The sequence below is a fragment of the Misgurnus anguillicaudatus genome, chromosome 21, assembly GCF_027580225.2.
Source record: "Misgurnus anguillicaudatus chromosome 21, ASM2758022v2, whole genome shotgun sequence".
Lineage (NCBI taxonomy): Eukaryota > Metazoa > Chordata > Actinopteri > Cypriniformes > Cobitidae > Misgurnus > Misgurnus anguillicaudatus.
Window position 1 is genome coordinate 24,442,853 of NC_073357.2, and position 19,873 is coordinate 24,462,725.

Genomic DNA, 19,873 nt, shown 5'->3' on the forward strand with positions numbered 1-19,873 from the left:
CAAAAAAAATAAAAAAATATGCACTTTTAAACCACAATTTCTTGCTTTTTCCGGTCCTGTGACGCGCCAGTGTGACCTCACGTTATTGCGTAATGATGCAGAAAGGTCACGTGTTACATATATGAAACGCGCATTTGCGGACCATTTTAAACAATAAACTGACAAAAAGACATTAATTGGTATCATTCGACATCAGTGTTGTAGTCAAGACCAGCTAAACTGAGACCAAGTCATGACCAAGACCAAGACAGACCGAGACAAGACCAAGACAGGCCGAGATCAAGTCAAGACCAAGACCAGTGCAAGTCACTGCATTAAAACACTTATGATAAAATGTGGAATATGCATATGATTAGGCACTTCTTGTCTGTGTGTGTGCGTGCGTGTGTGTGTGTGTGTGTGCCATCAGAGAAGTTGATAAAATAATCAAAGGCATTGCAGATATGTGTGAATTTATCTTTGTCTATAAGCAAATAAAAGTGAACAAACACTAAAGAGCTGAAATCAACTTTTAATCTGAACTGTCTTTCCATATGCTATCCACTTAACACAATGCAGGTGTTTTTAGTAATAAAATTAGAAAAACTGTCATTGGGAGAAACTTAAACAATGCTTAAACAATGCCAACATCACATGCAAAACCTGAATAAACTGCATACAATTAATTATAAAAAATACTTTTGTGATGTGCACTGCAAAATTTTTTTTTATCTTAGTATTTTTGTCTTGTTTTCAGTAAAAATATTTAAAAATTCTTAAATTAAGATGCTTTTTCTTGATGAACAAAACGACCCAAGAAAAGAAGTCTAGTTTTTAGAACAAAAACATCAAATTTAAGTGATTTTGTGAATAAAACAAGCAAAAAAATCTGCCGATGGGGTAAGAAAAAAAATCTTGAAGCTTTTTCTTAAACAGTAAATTCAAGAAAAATTCAAGAAAAATTAGCTTACCCCATTGGCAGATTTTTTTGCTTTTTTTATGCACAAAATCACTTAAATTTGATATTTTTGCTCTAAAAATTAGACTTCTTTTCTTGGGTCGTTTTGTTCCTCAAAACGATGCTGAAAACAAGACAAAAATACTAAGAATTTGTTTTCTTGAAAATAATTTTTTGCAGTGTGCCATCAGTTGTGGTCTTGACCGGTCTTGAAATAAAATTCTGAGATTCCAAGACAAGACCAAGACCTTTAAAAAGTGGTCTTGAGACTGAGACCGGTCTCAAAAACTACAACACTTTTCGACATACAACAACATCGGAATGGTCCTCTTTCTCCACACTTGTAAACACTGGGGCGTAGTTTTGCATACGTCATCTGTGACCTCTTGACGTGATGACGTATTACGTGAGGTTGCACTGGCGCTTCACAGGACCAGAGGAAGAAGAGAAGTTATGGTTTAAAAGTGCATATTTTTTATTTTTCTTGCCAAAAAATGACAATCGTTTTGCTAGATAAGACCCTTATGCCCCGTTTGTGATCGTTTAGAGTCCTTTGAAACTCTGTCGAAACTGCAATTTACAACTGTGTTGGTGTCCATTAAAGTCCACTAAAATTAGAAAAATCCAGAAATGTTTTCCTCAAAAACATAATTCTCGACTGAGAAAGACATCAACATTTTGGATGACATGGTGGTGAGTAAATTATCAGGATTTTTTAAGAAAATGGACTAATCCTTTAAAGTACCCATATAAGGACTTCCACTGTACTTACTGCACTGAAATTGCACATAAAAGAAATAAAACAAGATTGTTGAAAAAAACTTTAAAGAACTTGTAGGAACCCTGGCAAAGTGCATTCGGCACAGAAGTCCTCCATTACACATCAAACTGCTTTATTGACACTTTGCCTATGTTCAGCATGAGGAATCACAGTGTTAATAAGTCAGAATCCATAAATAGCTTTAAACGCCCCCTTAAATGAATTTATGCTTTACGTTCATTGTAAGTAGCTGAACTGAATTATGAAGAATGATGGTTGAAGGAGGTGGGAGAGTAGGTTATTATGGGATATTTGATTCCATTTGAAGATAGAGAAGCACACACAGATGAACTGGCTCGATCACACACACTCCAGACACTCCAGGGGTCTGATCCTGCCATCGGATTACCGCCAACGCTCAGCAAGCGCGTCGATTGTGTGCTTATGCAAGCGTGTGCGTGCGAGACACCCGACCTCCTCAATGGCACACCGCGTAATGCCAACCTCTTCAAACAGAAACTCCACAAACACACACCCCTGCGGTTTACCAAATCCCACCAGTTTCCACTGGCTGCATTCACCGTCTTCTTCCTCGAGCACGCTCCAAATGGGAAGCCTCATTTGTTGATGCTGTACCGAGGCCCGGCGGGCTGGCAGACATACATGCATGGGGAATTGGACTCAGAATTACAAATAATGGACTTGAGATTAAGAGAGCTGGAATGAGAACCAGCACCAGGCACAGAATGTCAATGACAGATTTGATTGTCCCCGCATACTCGGCCCTCTTCCAAAGACCACTCTGCGCAGTCAATACAGCCGAATCATCATGTGCTGCCGAGAGAGAACTATTACCTGCACAAATGAAAGGAAATGGACATATCAATGCTGGGCCATGTCAGAGAGAGAAAAAGAAAAAGAGAGAGAGAGAGAGTATTGCCCTGACGCAGTGGAGTGTGCAGGTCTTGGAGTTATGAGCCATAACTGACAGCGAGATGACCGGCCCCTGTGAGCCCATAGTCTGCTCAGCCTAGCGTGACGTTGGCGCGTGTTTCCGCGTGTGGGTTTGCATGGGCGCTTGTGTCTGTCTAAGTAAGACTTTTAGCTGGTAGTGTAAAGAAGAAGCTGACATGACTATCTGGACTCACAAACCCATCCAAATATCAAAATTTTTGTCTTTGGTTTTCAATAAATAACTTAATATCCCTAACATTTACATACATGTAGAAGGACCACGATTATTAAGTAATCTTGTTTTGAATAAGAATTATTGTTAAAAACAAGTTAATTTATTAATTTTTTAAACAAGAATTTTTTTTAATGCACTTATATTTTATTAACGATTTTTTGTTTATATTTGGTAGCGTGTTATGTTTTTCTCTTTCAAATGCAAGCTTTGCTGGCATGCAGTTGCATTAGGGGTCTGTAGTGTTTATGTTTGTGATAGAGCGATGTTAGACCAGGTTTGGAGCCAGTGAGAACACAAAATTATGATACAGCTTCACTTTTACTCTACAAACTCTCATTCAAATATACCACTGATCATGTGGACCGATGTATAGGTAGCAAGGATACAATCAAATATTTAGAATTTTGCCATAAGAGTAGATTAAGGACCAGATTTACTAAACAGGGCAAATTAACGTAACTCCAAAAAAGTGCAGATGGGAGTGGTAATATCGGCAGGTTATTTACTAAAAAGGCCCAAATTAAATACAGGCACATCAGCTGATTTCCATAATGACCAACACAGTCTACTAAGAGCAGCGCAAATTAGTTGATGAGTTGCGGGTGATCTACTAACGCCTTCAGCACCACGGACACCACAGCTAACTAAGCCATAGGACACTGAAAAGAACTGAAGGACAAAAAATTAAGGTTTACAATATGTTTTGGTATTGTGTGACTTCTAGTGACTCCACTTTTATTTTCTTCAGCAAATAAAAAATTTGCTTGGCAAACAATATTTTTGAGTAATATGTTCATCTGGCATTCCAAATAAACTGTTACATGTAAAAAAAGCTTTGCCTTGTAACATGCACTCTCTGATGTAGAGGTCGACGATACGTGTTTTTCCGTGCCAATGTCCATACCGGTTATTACAGATTGAGTAGACCGGTAACCGATATTTTGAAACAATATGTCTGGTGTAAAAATGAAAATGAATGTCAAAATTAAGACACAGGCTCTAACAAATACTTTCAATGCTTTGAAACATTTTTACTTCTGACTCTAATTTTTTTTTATTATAACTATCATATTAACAATAAAAAAAGAGCAGGAAGCACCCATAAACTATATATACATAAAACTATTTTAAAAATTATTAAATTAAATATATTAATTATTTTCTGATGATTTTATCATTGTCAATATCAATAGTAGAACTATTCAGTTTATCATGTTGCACATTAATGGATGAACTATTCTATGGATAACGATTAACTAAACAATTTGAATTTATTTAATAAGTGTAAAAATTTAATTGCCTTTAAAGCTTCATTGTGTATGTTGCCGAAAAGACCGCAAATGTTTTCATAAAACTATAGAAAAAAAACTATACCTTTTGCGAGTGGACGTCACAGTTACGTCACACGCGCAACGAACAATATAACTCACTAGAAAATGTCTTGTTGTGCTGTTGAGTGTCAGAATAGGAATGCCAAAATATATGACCTTCTTTTTATAGTATACCGTCGTCGAAGACACCATTTGAAGATAAACATAGGTGTTTATGGTTGCAATAAGCCCTCAACCGGACAGACTGGAGTGATGAAATCATCTGAAAATCTTTTAATAATTAGAATAGAAAATAATTAGAGAAGATGTCCAGTGTTCTGTCGAAGTCTGTTCCCTCTATGTGTCTCTTATAGCGTTTTCATCACGTTACCTTTATAATTTATTTAGAAAGATTAAAGATTTGAATGAGTTCCCTTTCAGTCAGTCACTACGACGTCACGTCGTGATCGACGAATTGGGAACCCGCTTAGAGAGACCAATCTGCTTCATTTACTACTAAAACGCCAATGAACTTGGCTTTGAGATATTTGCATAATGCTGGCGCCGCCCCGCCAGGTGCGTATATAAGCAGCAGGTGCAAATATGAAAATTAGCTTCTTCGCTTCGAAAGCCATCAGTATCTGCTACTGAGGCCATGTTTACATTAGAGCATTTGCGTTTTAAAACGGCATTTTAAAATGAAAACGATCCTCGTTTATACTGGCATTTTAAAAAGAATCTTCATCCACACTATACACCACCATAAACGCATGAAACATGACCAATCACGTAACTGGGCATGCGCATAAAAGTGTAAAATAACTTATTACTCTAATAATAGCTTACCTTTGCACGTTTACGCAGCCTAGGGGGTGTGCGATATTGACAAAAATTCATACAATGGTCTTTTGCTGGCAACTATAACAGACACTATTTTTGAACCTATAAAAATGTGTTTGGGAAAGTCTTATACTGTTCTAGCTCCCCCCTACAACATATTAATATGATTAATAGGTTAATTTTGATTAAAAGGTCTTTATTATTTAAAAAGAAAGCATTCAAGTGAACAGTACTAAACAGTAGCAAATGCAAACTTCAATCAAACAAAGTAAGAAGTGAAGTATTGCTTTAGACTACCAGAAATGCTTATTGCATTAATTTTTAAAAGTGTGCGAGGTCCGTGCACGTCCTCCGCTAGCAACGCACAAATAGCTAAAAGCCAAGCGCCTAAACGAGCATTATAATAATGACGTTGAGTTTATTGTTTTTATTAATTTATATTCACAAAACTTATCAACAAAACATCGATTAAAATTAAGAGACAAATTAACTGAAACGAAATTCATTTTAAAGTAGCAAACAAAACTTACATTAAACTGGAAAATAATGTCTGACCCATTACAATTCTCCCTTCATATTGGCCTTTGCAACGCCTATATGGCATTTAAAATTACAGTCTATCTTTCGTAAGCTAACTAAATTTAAACAAAACATAAACACTTATACTGTTCTAGCTCCCCCTACAACATATTAATATGATTAATAGGTTAATTTTAATTTTATAACTAAACAGAAAGGTTTTTATGATTTAAAAAGAAAGCATTCAAGTGAACAGTACTAAACAGTAGCGAACTTGAAGCAAAAATAAATGTACGCAAATGCAAACTTCAATCAAACATAGTAAGAGGTGAAGTATTGCTTTAGCCTACCAGAAATGCTTATTGCATTAATTTTTAAAAGTGTGCGAGGTCCGTGCACGTCCTCCGCTAGCAACACACAAATAGCTAAAAGCCAAGCGCCAAAACGAGCATTATATTAATGACGTTGAGTTTATTGTTTTTATTAATTTATATTCACAAAACTTATCAACAAAACATCGATTAAAATTAAGAGACAAATTAACTGAAACGAAATTCATTTTAAAGTAGCAAACAAAACTTACATTAAACTGGAAAATAATGTCTGACCCATTACAATTCTCCCTTCATATTGGCCTTTGCAACGCCTTTATGGCGCTTAAATTACAGTCTATCTTTCGTAAGCTAACTAAATTTAAACAAAACATAAACACATTAAACCCAACAATACTCAAACATTAATATAAAACAGACATCTAAAAGGATACATGTTAAAACAATCCGATATAGCGTTTATAATAGCTGGTTGGTAGATGTTTACTATTTTTAGCAAAACCTCCGTTGCAAACCAATATTTACATGAATAAAATAATTTTTACTTTGAAAATGATGCGCTGTCACGTTAACATCAGCTGTTCGTTTACATAAGACTCCGTCTACGTTCATTTACACTCAGAGCAACGTCTGAGTTCTCAAACTAAAACAGGGTCTTCAGCGTTTGCGAACGAATCCGTTTATGAGGGTCGAAAACGGTGATGTAGTGTAGATGAAAGGCGTAAACGTAGCAAAAGTCACGCGTTTTAAAGCATAAACGCATTAATGTAAACATAGCCTGAGAAGCTACTTTCTGCTCTTGGGGAAACAATTGCTGACGTTGGTTGGACTAGCAGTACCACCGCGGACACTGCAGTTTTTCCACTACTCTGCATCTTTTTTGTTTTGAGTTTTAGTGAGTGTGTTGCTGATCCCTGTGCGCATCATCAACTGAGCATCAAAGAGTGATTTCCTTAAAAGAGTGATACGAGAGAGCTCTGTGTCTTGTTAAAGACAGCCACTCTCTCGTATATCCGGAGATCAGCGTCCTTTTCAGGATGGCTTTTTGTCCGTGTGTTCTTGGATGCGGCAAGTACATGGGTCCGAAGGACGGTCACGAGCGCTGTCTTTCATGCTTGGGCATTCGAGCAGGAGGAGGCTGCGTTTGCTGGGGGTGCATGTTCTCACTGCGAGGAGATGTCCCTTTTGGATTTACGCAGACGGTTGTCGTTTCTCCGGGAATGGCGTCCTCATCCGGTGAGTTCTGACCGGTGCCACGGCGCGGCCGCAAAGCCCTCTAAGGACGATCTGCGTCTAACTGTGCGGTCGGGGGATTCCTTCTCCGGCTCTCAGCCTTTCCGTCCTCAGCCGGTAGAGGTGCCTTTGGAGACTGCAGCGTCGTGTTCTACGATGGCCGCAGAATCCGCCGCGCCTCCCCCCGGACCCGCCTCGACCGCAACAGCCGAGGGTGGGCCCCCTCTCTCTGAAGCTGACTCGGTCATCCTTCCTCCCTCTGGTCGGGTCGTGACGGCGGAGTTTGACCTGGAGATGGTGGCCGTGCTCGCTCGAGCGGCGGAGACTGTAGGGTTAGAGTGGGTTAACCCCCCTCACCCCGAACCGTCCCGCCTGATGATTGGTTCTTCGGAGCTGCCCGGGCTTCACAGCCCTCTCCACCAATACCTTTCTTCCCCGAGGTGCAAGAGGAGCTGTCACGGACTTGGAAGTCGCCGTACTCTACCCGGTTACGGACGATTCAGCCCTCCTCCCTCACCAACGGAGCCGCTAAGGGTTACACGGGGATCCCTCCTTTGGAGCGGGGGGTCGCAATGCAGCTGTGTCCGGCCACTACTGCCTCCTGGAAGAACCGCCCACCCTTCCCTCTCGGGCTTGCAGACAGTCGTCCGGTTTAATGGGCGCTGCCCACCAGGCTTGTGAAGAGGCGGCTTCGGCTCTGCACGCAATGGCGTTGCTGCAGGTCCACCAAGCGAAGGCCGTACGTGACGTGATCAGCATGAGGGAGGACATGACTCACCCGTCTTCTCGGAGCTCCGGGCTGCCACTGATCTGGCTCTCCGCGGCCTATTTGGCGAATCGGTGGAGTCCTTTGCCCAGCAGTTCACCGCCGCTCAGAAGCAGACTGAAGCGATCGCCAAGATCATGCCCCAGCGCAAGAGGCCTGCCTCTCGTCCACCAGCACTGGCTGCCCAGTCTGCTCCTCGCCGAGGGCGCCCTGCGGCGGCTGCCTCCGCCCCCCCCCCCCAGGACGTCATCCAGGCAACGGAGGGGGAACAGCCATTGGAAAGTCATTGTCTCACCAGGCTATGTTTATTCGGATATCCAGTGCTGAGCTTCGATGAAACTTTACAAGACCGGCGAGATGCTTCCACAGGGCGGGAGATACGCGGCCTGATTGACAGCTTTGATACCAAATGGATATACGTGAAAATCAGATGACATGATTTCACAACTTTTCATTGGCCATTTAGATATGTGAAGCATACTGTATATGGAAATGAAACTTGACATTCAATCCATCGAAAAATCTCAAAATCTGCAAAATGGACATACATGGTTTTCATCGGACAGCGACGATATGCAATATGGTCAGTCGCAAAAATAACTATACCACACCTTTTCAGCGCTAATTATCCACTGGCGCCTAGTAAATCCCGACAGTCGTTATTTAACGCCAAAATGATGGTTTGCGCTGGTGCAAGCTGTTTCGTAAATCTGGCCCCAAATGTTGTAAAAGAATCACTAAAAATAAATTTATTGAGCAACAATCTTGGTGGTGGCCCTGCTACAGTAAGTAGGCAGCTTACTACTGTAGGTTTTCAAATAAAGCCATAATCTGATCCTGTATCAAAGACTATAACCTGTCAAAGCCAACTCCCACATATCATTTCCTCTTATTGTTTTTTATCGTTCTGTTTTTCTTCAGGTTGTTTATCTGTCACTGATTTCTTGACTTCTGTTCTTTCACAGAAGGAAAAATGATGCAATAAACATTATTGAATTTGTACATTCGCACCCCCCACACTCCCTCATGTATTCATTCTCTACCTGTCTGCCTGACAGATAAATGACTCTTATATCTCATGGTTTCTAGGTCATGTTTCCTATTTCCATAAAAGATTCCCGAAATGTGAAGTCAACGTGAAATGAAATACAGTTTAGACACTATTTACATTCTCAATATACGTTCCTGGTCTATTGTGCACCCTATCGCAATCTTTCATCAAAATGTAATAACTATCCTCAGGGGGGTCATGCACCCTACTTTTTTAACGGGGCACAGTGTGCACGGCGCAATATGTACACAGACATTAAAAAAGTTAAAATGTGGAGATATTGGCAGAAGCTACATTTGAAATAGCATTTATGTTTATTGACACAGACTGCTTAATTGTGACATTAACTTATTTGCACATTAAGTGTTATGTTACACTTGATTACATTAATTACCACATTGATTTATCTTTCTCTCTCTCTCTCTCTCTCTCTCTCTCTCTCTCTCTCTCTCTCTCTCTCTCTCTCTCTCTCTCTCTCTCTCTCTCTCTCTCTCTCTCTCTTTCTCTCTCTTTCAGGTGTTGGCTAAAAAGGTCTTCACGCTGTATTCTCTAGCAGTGCAGCAGTTGTCTAAACAGGATCACTATGACTTTGGCCTAAGAGCTCTCACCTCTTTGCTACGCTACGCTGGAAAGAAGCGTAGAGATCGGCCAGATATCGCAGATGAGGAGGTGATACACATAGACACACACGGATTGCTTTTACTGATTGTATGACCTGCAGCATCCTGTATATACACTTACCTAAAGGATTATTAGGAACACCTGTTCAATTTCTCATTAATGCAATTATCTAATCAACCACTCACATGGCAGTTGCTCCAATGCATTAAGGGGTGTGGTACTGGTCAAGACAATCTCCTAAACTCCAAACTGAATGTCAGAATGGGAAACATTTAAGCAATTTTAAGAGTGGCATGGTTGTTGGTGCCAGAGAGGCCAGTGTGAGTATTTCACAATCTGCTCAGTTACTGGGATTTTCAACCACAACCATTTCTAGAGTTTACAAAATGGTGTGAAAAGGGAAAAACATCCAGTATGCGGCAGTCCTGTGGGCGAAAATGCCTTGTTGATGCTAGAGGTCAGAGGAGATTGGGACGACTGATTCAAGCTGATAGAAGAGCAACTTTGACTGAAAAAAACACTTGTTACAACTGAGGTATGCAGCAAAGCATTTGTGAAGCCACAAGACGCACAACCTTGAAGCGGATGGGCTACAACAGCAAAAGACTCCACCGAGTACCACTCATCTCCACTACAAATAGGAAAAAGAGGCTACAATTTGCACAAGCACACCAAACGTTAGACAGTTGAAGACTGGAAAAATGTTGTCTGGTCTGATGAGTCTCGATTTCTGTTGAGACATTCAGATGGTAAAGTCAGAATTTGGCGTAAACAGAATGAGAACATGGATCCATCATGCACCACTGTGCAGGCCGCTGGTGTAATGGTGTGGGGGATGTTTTCTTGGCACACTTTAGGCCCCTTAGTGCCAATTGGGCATCGTTTAAATGCCACGGCCTACCTAAGCATTGTTTCTGACCATGTCCATCCCTTTATAACCACCTCTGATGGCTACTTCCAGTAGGATAATGCACCAAAGTTTGAATCATTTCAAATTGGTTTTTTGAACATGACAACGAGTTCACTGTACTAAAATGACCCCAATAGAGCATCTTTGGAATGTGGTGGAACGGGAGCTTCGTGCCCTGGATGTGCATCCCACAAACCTCCATCAACTGCAAGATGCTGTCCTTTCAATATGGGCCAACATTTCTAAAGAATGCTTTCAGCACCTTGTTGAATCAATGCCACGTAGAATTAAGGCAGTTATGAAGGTGAAAGGGGGTCAAACACAGTATTAGTATGGTGTTCCTAATAATCCTTTAGGTGAGTGTACATTACCAGTTACAATCTTGGAGACATCCCAGTCATATCAGTATGTGTGTGTGTGTGTGTGTACTGCAAAATATGTGTGGATGGAGATGGGTCACTTATGTGTGCCTCTCTCTCGCTATAATTAAAAATTAATCAAAGGGGACAAAACCTTAAAAGAGAAGTTAAAAGGACCCCCACATGAGTGCTCACCCCCTCCTTATCTGAATATGCAAAAGGTGTCCTATGTTTATTTAAAAGGTTCTCATCTGTAAATGGTATGTGCGTTAAAGTAAATGTCATTCAGAAATAATGTAAAGCTACTGCTTTTGATAACAGAAGAGCTAGAGGGGCGGTTTTCTGATGTATCCTAGACCGCTTTTCTGGTTTCCTGTCAATTAAGGTTGACATTTGGTCAAGTGAAGCCGGTTCACATTAGCTTTGAAGATCTGCTCCTATGCTGGGTTAATTTAATATAATGCGTTTATTTTTTCTCTTTCCCCTTTGACCTCAGATTCTGCTGATGTCTATGAAAGACATGAACATTGCTAAGCTGGCCTCTGTCGATCTGCCACTGTTTAATGGGATCATACAGGATCTTTTCCCTGCAGTGGAGACACCTACTATTGACTATGGAAAGGTAGTATGTCCCAGCATGCATTTGGGCTCATAATGGACTAGAAGTAGCTGAATGGCTGTGTGTATTTGAGTATGACTCATAGTCCTTAAAAGCATATTTTTGTGTGTTTCTGAATGCACTGATCCTATTTTGTGAGAGAAGTGCTCTCACGCTGGTTTTAGAGGCTTTCTTTCACCATAACACCTTTCAAAAGATCCATTAAGCCTGGTGGATATTTGCCTGCCTGTCTCTATACACAATAGTATTGCATTTACACAATCCACTTTTTAAATACAGATGAAGCCCGGTGCAAAGGTGCTATTGGTGGAATGGTTAATAAATATCTGGACAGGAACCCCAAAAATTGTACGTTTTAAAGCACAGAAAGGCCTCTCTATGAATTGTTACTGTACTGGTTACAGAGGTTATTGACTGTATAACTTTGTACTCTTTAAGGTGTAGTGTTATTTCTGCAGAAATGAACATAGTGTTGCTCAGACAAACAGAGCAACGTGAAATCTCCAGAGAAACACACTTTTGTCAATGACTTTGTTTGCACGTACATACATTTTTTTCTAATAATCAGAGTAAGGACTTAATCGCAGTAAGATGTTTACGTAACTCCAGCAGACCTCTTCAATCCTGTTTACATGCAGTTTTAATTTTCTGATTATTCGCTAATAATTGTGCTTATTATTTACATATCCCAATGCACAGCAAAAATGATGAACTCACATACAGTATAGGCATGTTACTGTCCACTGTTTTAATTTATTTACATTAAATGACAAACACGTTCCTATAGACGTTTTTCAGTGCCGCGCTGTTGACAGAAATATTATGACAATGCCTGTAATGGTTTTATACGCTGCTGTTTCTGGATGAAGGCAAGACTGTTGACAGTGAGTCGTGTTGACAGAGAAATTAAGGTGCCTGACAAAAACGCATGTGCACTTTAGTTAGTGCGGTATAAATGCAATTAAAGTGTTTACATGACTGTGTATGGCGATTAAAATCGGCATATGCAACATGCTTTAATACGAATTGTACTTGTTGCAATTTTGAGCGTAATTGAATTATTTTGATCGAAGTATTGTGTTTACATGAGATTAAGTGTAATCGCAATATTTCCTACATCTCATTATAATCGCATTATGAGTGTGCATGTAAACGCAGTCAATGTCAGTGTGACCAAGGGCCTGTTTACACAACACCGTTTTAACGTTTCAGTTTTTAGTACATCGTTTTTGTGTAAACATACCCTTAGTTATCCCTGTACATTAACCATTCTAATTAGATAAAAACTGAAACTTAAAACTTGACTCTTCTGTAGTAACATCATTTACTAAGACAAACCAAAAATTAAAAGTTGCGATTTTCTAGGCAGATATTGCTAGAAACTATACTCTGATTCTGGCGTAATAATCAAGGACTTTGCTGATGTAACATGGCTGCAGCAGGCGTAGTGATATTACGCACTGCCCGAAAATAGTCCCCTGCCATTAAAAGTAACTAAGGGGAATATTTTCAGGCAGTGCGTAATATCACTAAGCCTGCTGCCTGCTTTTCATAGAGATCCCATTCAGAGCGATCTTTAAAACAGACACGGACATGCAGCTGCTTGCCATTGGGCAATATTTCCGGGTTTAAAAAGTTGCTGAAGGGTAATAATAGCGGTATTGCGGAAAGCCGTAAATACTCGTCATTGGCAGGGAAGCGTTTTCTCTTGATTGACGAGATATCTCGTCAATGGCGGCGAAAGAGTTAATAATAAAAAATAATTTATAACAACTCCTTACTAGTCAAAAAAGTTTAAATTAGAAATGAAATGTCATTTGTTTAGGAATATTGTGGTATTTTTTACAAATTACTTATCTGTGAGCTTCATTATTTTTTACAAAATCATGTAGCCTCATAATCTTTAATCAAAAATGCAAATCTTCTCCCCTCTTCGAAACGATCTCTCTTTACTTCCGGTCATATGGTATGCCAGGTGGGCGGGGTCCGGGAAAAGGTTGCAGCAATTAGCAACATGACCCAACTTCAAACAATCCATTTATCCATTCGATTTACAGTGTATGATTCTTAAAATATGTAAGAACCGTCTATATTTTGTAACTAAGTTGGTAGAGCATTTCGTTAGCAGGTTGTGAGTTTGATTCTGTGAACACACAAACTAACTCTGGATGTTTAAATATCGCTCCGGATAAAGTGTTAAGTCCGTTTAAACTTATTGGCTTACACTGCAAAAAATGATTTTCAAAAAAAATTCTTAGTATTTTTGTCTTGTTTTCAGTAAAAATTTCTACAAATTCGTAAATTAAGATGCTTTTTCTTGATGAGCAAACTGACCCAAGAAAATAAGTCTAGTTTTTACACCAAAAATATCAAATTTGGGTGATTTTGTGCATAAAACAAGCAAAAAAAATCTGCCAATGGGGTAAGCTAATTTTTCTTGAATATTTCTTGAATTTAGTGTTAAAGAAAAATTTTCAAGATTTTTTTGCTTACCCCATTGGCAGACTTTTTTGCATGTTTTATGCACAAAATCATTTAAATTTGATATTTTTGGTCTAAAAACTAGACTTATTTTCTTGGGTCATTTTGAAAAACATCTTAATTTAAGAATTTTTAAATATTTTTACTGAAAACAAAACAAAATTCCTTACCCCATTGGCAGATATTTTTGATTGTTTTAAGCACAAATTTACTTAAATTGTTTATTTTTTATTTTTGTCTAAAACCTAGACTTATTTTCTTAGGTCATTTTGCTTATCAAGAAAATACATCTGGATTTAAGACATTTTTTAGATATTTCTACTGAAAACAAGACAAAAAATGAAGTATGAAAGTCGTTTTTTTTGCAGTGTATGCCAATATAATGCTAGAATAAATGCTTTACTTTATAGATAAATATGACGAGTGAATGATTCTTTGATTAGCATGAGAGGGTAACAAGGACTTGAAACTGTCTAATGGAGGAATGCTGTGTTTGTGGTATAGAGATATAAAGCAGACTCCTGAATATCTACACAGCTGTTTCCTGCACCATCTGCAACCAAAAGTGAGAGGGCCAAAAATCGAGCCACATCACGCACACACACACACACGCACGCACGCACACACACACACACACACACACACACACACACACACAAAGAAGACTATATTTTCTACTTCCCTGCCTCCACTCGTACACATTATACAGTGTTTTTATAGCTGTTTTATATCACCCATCCAGGATCCCATCTCTAACTTACTCCAGCACAAACACTTCAGAACCGTTTCCTTCATTCCTCCTCTCCATCTGTTTAACGAGTGGAGAGAGAACTAAGATAGGGAGATTAAATTAGCCTGAGAGTTTAGTACGGTTGCTTTAGTGCCTCTAGAGCGGTTTTGTTTGGTGCAACTTTACTCAAGGGCGCAGTATTAACGGGGGTTTTATTAAGATTGCCGCCCACCTCTTGCCAGTTCATTTGTCTTTAGTGTCTCATTGGGAATCATCTACAGCGAAGGGCTGTTTTTCCATCTTAGAAAGAGTTTATGTAATGTTCTAAAACAATTAGCACCTATTTTTTACATCATGACTTTGATGTCTTACTGCGCTTTCATCTTTTTTTCTCTTCAGCTGAAACAGGTTATAGAAGCAGAACTTCGTCAAAATGGTCTCCAGGTGACCCCCTTCACCGTGACGAAAGTAATTCAACTGTACGAAACCAAAAATTCTAGACACTCCACTATGATCGTGGGAAAGACGGGCAGCGGCAAGACAGTCACTTGGAGAACTCTTCAGAACGCCCTCAGCAACCTGCACCACAAAGGAGAACCGGGGTTCAACCTTATACGTGTGAGGCCTCCATTTCTTCTCTTTCCATTCTTCTTTTCTCTAGATCAGTAACAAGCTTGTCTTGTTTTTCATTTCGGCCCACTTGAAGATATAAATCAACAGTTTGATCTCTAAATCAAATACATCTCTGCTGCATTAAAAGGATAGTTCAACCAAAAACCAAAACTCAGTCATCATTTACTCTCCCTCATGTTGTTCTAAACGTGTAAGAGTTTTGTTATTCTGTTGAACACAAAAGATGTTTTGATAAATGATGATAAGGACACAGTTGACAGTACTCATTGTTTGTTTGCTGTTTATTTGACATAATTTTTTTAATATAATACAAACAAGCCCAGAAAGATGAATTTATTCACATACTCATTGACTTTCATGGTGCGTTCACACCAGACGCGGAAGAGGCGGCAAGCGTGATTGTTTACCATGTTAAGTCAATGCAAAGACACAAATGGGCATCCTGCGTAGCCTGGCTAACACCAGACTAGTCTCATAGAGAATTAGATGTGGTCTGGGAACCCTATGCTCATTTTGTCGTATTTAAGGGGTGGTTTACGAATGCCCAGAGACATTTATTGGGCGCTACGAATGTCTATCAAATGTGTCTGTACGTAGCTCATAGCCAATCGTTTCAATTATATCAGATGACGTATGTAGCACGACATAAATTCAAATGTAAACGGCTTTTATCGGTACTTATGCACACAGCTAAAAGCTACAGTATGCAACTAAACCAGTAGCTGTATATTGATATTAAAAAAGCAACACAATTTAGTGTCACTGTGACAACCACAGTACAGGCATAATGACAATATGATATTAATAAATACCACTTACCATTTATAAGTTAATTGTACTTTGTCTACGACGATGCCTAGCAGGTTGTTCTATAAAATGTGGCTGTCATGTCTTGCCATATACAAACATCCTTCTTGGATATGAAATTGTTTAACGCCAAAAGTTGCTCTTTTTTAAAACAAAATTGCGTGCAAAACTACTTTGAACACTATCTAAGGCTGCATTGAAAAGTAACTTCGCGTCTGCTCCCGCGTTGGATAAACAAAACTGCTTCTGTGTGTCGCATAGATGTCGTCATCGTCTTGCTGCCCCCTCCCCGTTCTGTGATTGGTTCCCTATTTCAGGGGCAAAAAAGGTCCATGTTTCCATGCTAGAATAAATTTTCGCACAAGGAAGCATGGGGAAACCCAGGCTACATCCTGCGGCCCGGTAAGTGCGAATGGTGTGGCGCAGTTGGCACGAAAGACCTGTTTCGCGCGAATTAAGCGTTGCCGCGTGATCCGTGCGAGTTGAAAAGTCTGACCGGATTTTTGCGCCGCGTTAACCAATCAGGAGCTTGATCTAGCAGTAACATGATTACAGGAAGGGAGCGGAGGCACGAACACAAAACAACAATGGAGGACAATCATCACCGCTATACGAGACATCTTCGTACTTTTACAGGAATTAAAAGGATCTTGTTTGGAAGAAAGTGATTGAGGAGGTCGAACAATCTGGTAAGTATTAACGTGCGATTGACTAGAATTTCACACGCAAATGAAGCGAGTAAACTCAAAATGTTCAAGCGTCCAACTATGCACGAATAGCGTGTTTTTGCCGCCTCTTCCGCATCTGGTGTGAACGCACATCGTTTTTGTTTTCCCTACTATGGAATTCAATGAGTACCATCAACTCTGTGCTTACCATCATTTATCATAACATCTTTTTTCGGTTCAACAGAATAATGAAACTCATACAGGTTTAGAACAACATTAGGGTGAGTAAATGAAGACACAATTTTTATTTTTGGGTAAACTATCCATTTAACAACCCTACATTGCATGCAATTGCATTTAATATTCATAGCAAAAATTGCATTTTTAATGTTAAAAAATAATGGAAAAACTGCCTCTAAGCCAGTTCATCTTTAAAGGAAAGAGTCTCAATCAGTTGACCATGCTAGCACAAAAGTAACAAAGTAGTGCCGTTAGCTTTATCAAAATAACTTCCCCCATAAACGAATGGTTTTAAGGGCAAAGATCGTGCCTCTGAAACAAATGTCTTTGCAGCAGCTGTTTTAGAGCATAAGTGGATACGCCAGCCTACCGTCCCTCATTAGCATGAAAATGAACCGCCTTTAGCAGCCGCGCTAACTCAAGGTCTGATACTCTTACTGCTACGAAAACAATGTTTCGCTTAAACACCCTTTATTGTTTAGAGCTTGTGAAAACAAGAACCTAAGACTTATCAAAAGCCCCTTACACACACTTGGCTCGTGGGTTTTTCAAATGATGGCATAGTCAAGACGGCAGCTAACTTTAATTGCCAAGTGCTTATGATCTCTGTGTTGTCACAGTCGGTTTGGTTGCACCTAAATGAGTGCCACTTTGAATCCGTGTTCAACGTTCATGTTTGTTCTGATCTTTTGTTTTCACTCCTGTTGTTGTCCTCCTTTTAATATCTTTTCATTATTTTTGTAGTCCCTGTCACACGTGTCATCCCGACGTGGGTAAAAATAGAAAAGTGGGGTGGGGGATACAGGTGTTCTGCCTTTAATGATTTTCCTGGAACTGTGTGTGTGTATGTGTAAGAGTGTTTCATGTGAGGTGTGACAAACTGCTTTTATGCTTTGTTAGTGTCTGTTGTTTCCCTGTTTACTGCATCCAACTGCATCCATTAGCAATCAGTTTATCAGAAGACCATACCAGCATGACCATACCAACTGTTATTACTGTGTTTCTATGATACATGGTATGTATGCGGTGCACAGTATGCACACTTTATATTAAGATACCAGAATGACATTTGCAAAGATGTGCGGTATACAGCAGAGTGCAGAAACATAAACATACACATTGCATATTAAAGATGTAACGATTACCGGTTTACTGGTTAACCGCGATAAAAATGTCCAGTGGTTAGTATTACCCATAGATTGTAAGAAAAGATGGACGACAGTACGTCACTTCCTTCCATTGTAATGAATTAAAGCCAAAAATGTTCGACCATGGTCGCTGCTATTTTAAGTAAAAAACGCCAGGGCATGCGCAGAAGGAATCGTTTGTGGAGCCAGAGGCGGAGCTACGATATAAAACGCTTGTGCGCCCAATTCAACCACGCCAATCATAACGAAACGTCCCATTTCTATAGCATCAAATTACTGGCTATAATGAAACTTGTCATAAAAATAAACAATTGAACATATATCAGCGTGATAACAACTACTTTAAAGGACCAAAAGCTTCTTTCGGAAAATTTTATTGGAAGTGTAAATAATTTTTTATTTAGAGTCAAGTCTCGTTCGTTTGCATAGAGAGGCCGAGGTTTATGGAATGTACTCCAGCCAGCCACCAGGGGGCGATCAAAGAGCCAGCGACTTCACTTTTCAAGATGTGTGAGTAGTGTTGGGGAAAGTTACTTTTAAAAGTAATGCATTACAATATTAAGTTACTCCCCAAAAAAGTAACTAATTGCGTTACTTGGTTACTTTTCATGGAAAGTAATACTTACGTTACTTTTAAATTACTTTTGTGTTATTATATTTCCATCGCAAAAATGTCAAGCTCTGGCCTGCCATCTTCGTTTCTGACCCAAACTGTCCCCACTCAGGCACGCACACATATAGTGCTTAATTCTATGTGACTATACTCAGTTTAATTTAGTACATGTTTTTTAATCAAATTAATTAATCTGAAAAGCAACTCGCGTTACTTTTTTTAAAAAAGAAACTCAAATATTAATGTGTACATTTATAAAGTAATGCGTTACTTTACTCGTTACTTCAAAAAAGTAATATTATTATGTAATGCACGTTACTTGTAATGCGTTACCCCCAACACTGTGTATGAGACACACATGGTATTACCGCATTATTTTTTATTTACCGTTTAACTGTGCCAGTGTCACGACTCGAAACCCCTGTGCAGCATCAATCAATGTAAGCAATAACGTGAGACAAACACGTTTATTCACGTCTGCTCCCATGTGTTTGTGATGACAGTGCTCCACTGACTGAATTTAAATCCAAAAAATTTTCACATTTAGGGAAATCTAGTTTGTACTGATACATGTTTAAATATATTTTTAAACCGATCCATCTTTTCTATTTCTTTTTCATTAAATGATGTGACCTGATGAGTTTTAAGCTCCTTTCTACTCTGTTTGTTTCTTCCGCGATTGCTGTAAGAGCAGGTGTCAGTCAGCTTACTCCTGGGTCATAAAGTACACCAGATTTCTCACAACATACGCAGACAGATGACTTGCTAATTTGCCCTGTGTTTATATGAAAATCTGATTTACTCATTTGTTTTATCTGAACTAGATGAACATTAATCTTGCAACCCCAAATGTGCCATGAATAATGTTATTTTTTATGTTTATGCGAACAAAAGTGCACAAATGAAAAATCAGTTTTAAATTTCGTTTGCATCTAGCCTGGGAAAACCCAGATAACTTTCCGGCAAATTTAGATTTGCTCTGATTGGTGCCACGATTTCGGCGAATTAGAAGTGAGCTTGAATGGGCTCTTTGCCAGACTTGCAGAGACGTTGGGGTCGGCTTTACACGATGATGACGTTGAGGCAGATTTTGTACATTACAAAGAT

At 39.2% G+C, this 19,873-nt stretch overlaps 1 protein-coding gene across 1 annotated transcript in view; it reads left to right on the plus strand.

The window, feature by feature from the left end:
* Positions 1-19,873, plus strand: part of dnah2 (dynein, axonemal, heavy chain 2) — a 282,596-nt gene that overhangs the window by 180,791 nt on the left and 81,932 nt on the right. The window contains exons 40-42 of the mRNA XM_055198209.2: positions 9,454-9,606; positions 11,324-11,449; positions 15,057-15,275. Coding sequence (XP_055054184.2) covers positions 9,454-9,606; positions 11,324-11,449; positions 15,057-15,275 — 498 coding nt within the window. The remainder of the gene's footprint in view (positions 1-9,453; positions 9,607-11,323; positions 11,450-15,056; positions 15,276-19,873) is intronic.